Raw genomic sequence first — 6,659 nt, forward strand, 5'->3', positions numbered from 1 at the left:
TTTTCATATCTGCCAGAGCAAGTATCATTACTGCTGGATATATATATATATATACACACACACAACACAGATTGTATATACTACATAATTACTACTGGATATATAAAATATAATATATATAGTACTATACATATATTAGTATCACTTTTATTGAAGCCTAAAGGCTAACATTCATTATTAGTTATGTTAGTATTATTGCATTTCTATAGTACTTACTCTTGATGGACCTGTTATGCTCCTCCTCCTCCTGCTGTTTCTGCAGGAGCTCTGTCTCCTCCTGCTGCTTGTGTTTCAGCATCTCCTGAAGAACCTGCAGCTCCTTCTGCTTCTGCAACCTCAACTCCTTCAGCTGCTCCAACAAACTGTTCTCCAACTCCTCCTTCTCACACCGCAAACACTCCAATCGGGCCACAGGCCCCACTAGTGACACAGAACCACACACACACACACACACACACAGAGAGAGAGAGAGAGAGAGAGACAAACAGAAAGACACACAGACATATGAAATTAGAAAGCCATATAGTGTAGAAATAGATTGATATTATTCAGGGACCTCATTTATAAAACTTTGTGGATTCCAAAGTGAAAGTGTGTGTATTCTGCACAAATAACAGGAAATGGTATATACCCCCCAAAAACTTAGATTTCTAAAGCCTCGAGTATGAAATTAAAGTGAAATTAAATGTGGTTGCTGAGCCTGTTGCAGCTGGGTCAATTTAATTTGATTCCTACGAAATGTTATGTTGATAAATTTTAAGAATATTTAATGCCGTAATGTCTGTAGGATCTGTGGAGGGGCTGTCATGTGTATGTAGTTTATGGGGATATTCTGTCATGAACTATTAATACTAGCACAGTTATGTAAATTTTGTAAAAATCCTATCTCCAAGTTGTGCTTCTCTTTTTTCTATATGTAGTTGTGTTCTTTATACTGTTTATAAGATAGTCTGCATATTTCTAAATGAAAAGAAAACGAAGTGCTCAAGTGAAATTAGTGTGATAAAGTTCCCACCTATTATGTCTTAAAGACAATTATCACCTATCCACCTAACCCTAACTCTAATCCCCAAATACCAATATGCTTTTGTGTTCAAGATGTTTTATTTCCCTCTTTTTCCTTTTTGTTTACTATATTGAATTGGTTCTCAGGTAAATGCCTGACTCAAAGCCTTAGACTGAGACAAAGATCCATGAATATGCATGAACAGATCTGCTGAGCCTTTTCTTCTTGTGCTGCCCTGAGATCAGTAGTTAGAAACTGATTTCAGCAGTCAGTTCAAATTGACAAGAAGTAACTTCAAGTCTACAATCTCTCATGAGAAGAATAGCATCTTATATTTTATTTTAATTTTCTCTTCACTATTCTGTCAATTTAAAATAATCTTTTGTCATTGGTAGAATTGGGATTAGTTCTGTTTGGGTGACAGTAATTAGTTTTAATAGAGCCAGCTGCAAACCTAGGTTTAAAGTAGTCTGAGGAGATGCTCAGATGGCTATACACCTGTGTGCTTCTTGGGACATCAACCTCAGGGACTTTAGCAAGGTATAGGTGCAGTCCAAACAAATCAGAGCAGCCTGTCTTGGAACAACTTGGGCAAGGAAGTAGGGTTGCTGGCAGCATAGAGGAAAGTTTGGGAGTACGTGTGTCAGTCAAGAATTTTTCACGCCGAAGCTCTAACCGATTTTTTCGTAAGATTTGTCTTTTGCAGTGGGGGGTGTTCTGTCACGTTCACCCATCCTGGGTGTCCCAGTTCCCACAGCAACGCCAGTAAGTTTTTGCTTCCTGGTTTTGTGGCTCTGTCCTCTGTCCACACATGCTCCTCAGCAAAGGTTAATCTAGCCTTTTGGTCAAGCGGCTTGGTCAATGCAGCGTGGGCTTTCAGTCCAAATGCTTTAATCATCAAGACACTGTATGACGAAACAGATCCTTACCCTGTTCAGTGCTGAACTAGAGAGCAATTCCAGCTGCAGTGTTGAACCGATTACCCATGGAGATTCTCTGCATTATCTTGTCCTCTCTTACATTTGTCTTTCGTGGGTGACGAGCCTTCTTGGGGGACTTGAATGAGTTTGTGATGTTGTAAAGGTGCAATATTTTAGAAATCACAGACTTGCAATGACCAACTTCTCTTGCTATGGCTGATAGTCACCCCTTTGGCCTTCATCTGGACAACCTGCTACCGGAGGGTTTCAGTCACTTTGGAACGGCTCACCACCTTGCAAAGTCAGCGAAAACTGGAAAGTTAGGCTGCCAGTTAAATAGGGTTTGTCAGATAATTAAGGAAATTAGCACCAGGTGCCAGATTAACACCAATAACTTGCAGGTATCTGAAAGTGTTCTCCAAATTTGATCCGTGTCCTTTTTCAATTATCTCATTTAGGTTTTTTATACTGTGCTTTAGAATGTATACAACTCATGAAATAAGCTTAAAATACTGCTCTTTTACTCCTGTTAGGAGGACTACACAGTGGCCTTGACATTTAGGTAATTGTGTGTTGTTCTCTAGTTTTGATCGGAAGTGTATACACACATGTTCTGGAAGTCCTCCAACTAAGAGTATAACAGAATGAATGACAATAATAAACACTTTGTATGGAGACAGTGAGATGTAAAAACCACAGATAGGGTAATAAATCAAACTTTTACCACATGTGAGCTGGATAGTGTCTGCTGAAACATGGCCTACTACAAAGGTCATGTTGGCTAATTTGAAAGAGAATGATATGGTTTGGGTTTAATGTGGTAATGCATATGTTTTAATGTGGTGATGTCTGTTTTAATGTCTTACTAGCTGTGCATAATGTTGTAATGTCTAGAGAGCAGACTGCTGGTCATTGTTTCCTCTGGCAAAGCTGAATTTAGGACAGTCCTTAAGTACAGGTGTTCTGTATCCTGGTTATCCTATTCAACCCAGGAAAATGGTCATTTCTAGCACAAGCAAGAGTGATAGCCACCATTAGATATACAGAACATGCCGATAATTGTCAGATGGGTTTGTGTTATGTACTATGATAGAAACGCCTGCAGTCAACCGCAGCCTCCAGCACAGCTCCTCGTTGGTTTGGCTCACATGCTTCTCCTTTCTCTCTTTCTCCAGGTACTCCTGCAGGTTATCGTTCTCCTCCGCCAACCGCCTGAGGGCAGAAGAGACGTGGTGTGATGCGTAGCCTGTTGTTAAAGGCTACAGATATAGTACATCTGCAAAGCTAACAGATTTTATGATATGAAGGCTTATAGAGGTCATTTGAAATGATCTCATTTCATCAACCCTAATGAACTTTAATGAACTCATTTAAATTACATTAATGTAGCCCTTAAGAACTTTCCTAGAATCATTTAGGATGTTCTGAACAGATAATCCCTTAAAGGTTAAATCCCTTAAAGGTCTTAGTCCTGCTCATCCCACATGCTGATGTGTGAGTGAAACAGTGCAGAGGTGTAGAGACCTGGACTTGGTGAGATGCAGGCCTATCCTTGAAAATTTATTCACTTTCTTATTATTATTAAAAATTATTAGCACTATCAATGACCAGGTTCTGTGATTTTTTTTACACCCCCTGTATTTCACTGTCACATGGAATAGAGGGTGTGTGTATGATGTTAACGATCTTAGCCCATGGGTGCTGTGATATCAGTTACACTGGCCTGAACACATTCAGTTTAAAATCCTCCTCCTTACATTCAAAGCTCAGGATTCTGATGCTGAACTCCTACACCCATACACTCAGTCTTCTGATACTGAACTCCTACACCTGTACTGCTCCACCCATACCCTTCAGTCTTCTGATGCTGAACTCCTACACCCGTACTGCCCCACCCATACACTTCAGTCTTCTGATACTGAACTCCTACACCCGTACTGCTCCACCCGTACACTCAGTCTTCTGATGCTGAACTCCTACACCCGTACTGCCCCACCCATACACTCAGGATTCTGATGCTGAACTCCTACACCCATACTGCTCCACGCATACACTTAGTCTTCTGATGCAGGTCTCCTTTCCATCCTCAGGTTCAGGTTGGTGTCTGTAGAAGGCAGATCCTTTAGTGTCATGCCACCAAAATTATGGAACACGACCTCAATCTCTCTGTCTCTGCTCTTAACTTTCCTCAACTTCAAAGACACCTCCCATGGTTCGATGTGTTTGTTATTGTTATTATTATTATTATTATTATTATTATTATTATTATTATTATTATTATTAATGATGATGTGCAGATCGTTTAGATTGTTTGATTATGCCTTACCTGTTCCTACTCTGTGGAGATCTTCTTATACGTCGCACTGATCCTCTCGACCCAAACAGCTTCGTTTTGTGTTCTTCACTCGGGTAATATTTATTCAGGTGTGATGGAGAACATTGTAGAACAACACAGCCAGTGTTTTAAAGAAAGCATGTATTTATGAGAAAACATTTATTCAAAAACACCTACAATACCTGTTAATACACAAATTCACACCGAATATTAGTTTTCTAGTCTAGTAACAGCGATCTACAACAGAAGACATGTCTACAGGTTCACAGTAGATATTTGGTTCAGACCAAAACATGCAAACTTTTTACATGGAAAAAAAACCCCACATGACGTTTGTGCATTTGAAGAAAATCATTCAGAAATTTCAGAGTTTATAGCTTGACTTTTTAAGATGGTTAATTACTTAAATTACACAAGTTTCAGGAAGTATTCATGTTTTTGTTGTTTGTTTGTTTGTAAATATTGTTTGTGGTCTTGTCCTCCTTTTTGGAGATAGTCATTACCACATTGCCTCATTCTCTAGTATGCCTGGCAGGATTGGCTTCACACTGCATTATGTGGCCCCTCCCATTTCGGATATGAACATTTCTAAAGGTTATTTTGGGAACGCAGCAGAAACCTCGTGTCTCTTTCCCGACTTGGATTGAAGCTCATTTCACACACGTCAAGCTTATGGACACTTTTGTGCTATTCCTAAGCAAATCCCAGGTTCCATTGTGTCCAAGATCGTTTACCACTTCCTGATTCATCTAAAGAACGGCCATTAGGTGGCACCAGAAATATTGTGCTTTATTTTATTTTATTTTTTTTAAAGGCTCTGTGTACAGATATATACTTAAGAGTCCCTGTGGTTAAAGCCTCCACTTTAAGTGTTAAAAGTTGAAATTAGCATCACGACAAGTGATTGTGTCGACGGACATCAAAGCTGATGTGTAAGATTATGAATAATGGACATTTCAACTTTCAGCTTCTGTGGTGTTTTCCTTTTTTTTGCTATTTTATTCAAATCTGACTCCCTGCCTCCTCAGCCATCATCTACCTTGGCAGCAAAACGTCATGCTGTGCAGCTCTAAGCGGTCACACGGACCACCTCGGGCCCGTCAGACGGTGGTCACAGACAGCAGAGGGTTGTACACTTTCCTCCCGTCAGCCGAGCGTGTCCCATGAGCCAGAAGCTCCTGGATGGTGATCCAGTTGTCCAGGATGCGTTGGTTTCGTTTCTTCATGCTCTTCCTCTGGCTGAGCTCCAGGATGGAAGCGTCCTGGTCCCGCTCGCGCTCACGCAGGACATCCAGGCGGCCCCGCAGCATGACCTCGCGGCGGCGCCGGTGCTCACGGGCACGCAGCAGCTGCTGTTTGCGCTCCTCTCTGCTCCAGTAGCGGCCCATCTTCATCTCACTGGCCGCGTCGTCGTCCGTGGTGGTCCCGCCGCGCTCTTCGCTGATCTTCATGGCGCGGGCCTTCAGGAGGCGGTCCCGCACGGGACGCTTGGTTACGTAGCGCGAGCCATCTCCACGGACCTTCACCTTCCACTCCGCGTGGGGGAAGGGGAACAGGGGCGGAGTCAGGGCTCCGGGGGACGCTGCAGAGGCCCCCAGGCCATCTGTCCCGTCTGCTGGGGTCTCGTCTCGGAGAGGCGGGCAGCTGTAGTGGCACGGCAGCAGCTCAGGGCAGCGACGGTGGGCTGGGGACCGGCCAGGGTCAGCGATCCCGCAACCTTCAGCTCCTCCGGCAGGGGGCGCCCCGTTTTGCCGCGGGCTCCTCCGCGCACTGTCCGAACCCCTCCGCCCGCCCGCGTGGATCTTGCCAGCCAAGCCCGGGCTCTTCCCATCGTCCGCCTCCTTGCTGTTCCACCCTGGGGCTGGGGCGCGAGGCGCGTTGACCCTGCTCCAACGTCGGGAGGGGGAGGGGTGGCGTTCCATAACGAGCGGCGTGCTCCGGCAACTTTCGCCCCCCGTGTTGTAGGCACTGGTGCTCTCCTTATCCGAGCGCTCCCTCTCCGGAGTCTCATTGATGTCGGACAGCTCGCGGTGGAGGGGTGCGGCTGTGGCTCCGCCCTCCTGCCGGTCGTCCTTCTCCGGAGGGCGGACCTTCAGGCAGCGCTCACGAAGCTGCTGCATCTTCTGGGCACGGAGGATGCTGCGCCACTTGAACTCAAGGTGGCACAGCTCCTCCTCCATCAGCTGCACCTCTTCTGCAAAGGACGTGACTCTGCCCCGCCCCACTTCCTCTGCCGCACCGCCCAATAGGAGCAGGGCATTTCCGTTCCTCTCGTAGAGGCGCTGGATCTCCACGAGTGCCTGGTAGCGGTCCAGCTCCTCCTGTGTGAGCACTGTGGCGGGCGTATCTCCTAACCCCACCCCCTTGGGCCCTGGCAGCGAATCCGTGCTGAAGGTGA

The 6,659-nt window shown here is 44.9% G+C and overlaps 1 protein-coding gene across 1 annotated transcript in view; it reads right to left on the bottom strand.

The window, feature by feature from the left end:
* Nucleotides 1–4,400: 4,400 nt before the first annotated feature.
* Nucleotides 4,401–6,659, bottom strand: part of LOC113587085 (PDZ domain-containing protein 4) — a 25,076-nt gene continuing 22,817 nt past the window's right edge. Inside the window, exon 7 of the mRNA XM_035522667.2 lies at nt 4,401–6,659. This exon is cut by the window's right edge and continues 301 nt beyond it. Coding sequence (XP_035378560.2) covers nt 5,362–6,659 — 1,298 coding nt within the window. The 3' untranslated portion in view covers nt 4,401–5,361.

The sequence above is a fragment of the Electrophorus electricus genome, chromosome 24 (assembly GCF_041902795.1).
Source record: "Electrophorus electricus isolate QZ-2024a chromosome 24, ASM4190279v1, whole genome shotgun sequence".
Classification (NCBI taxonomy): Eukaryota; Metazoa; Chordata; class Actinopteri; order Gymnotiformes; family Gymnotidae; genus Electrophorus; species Electrophorus electricus.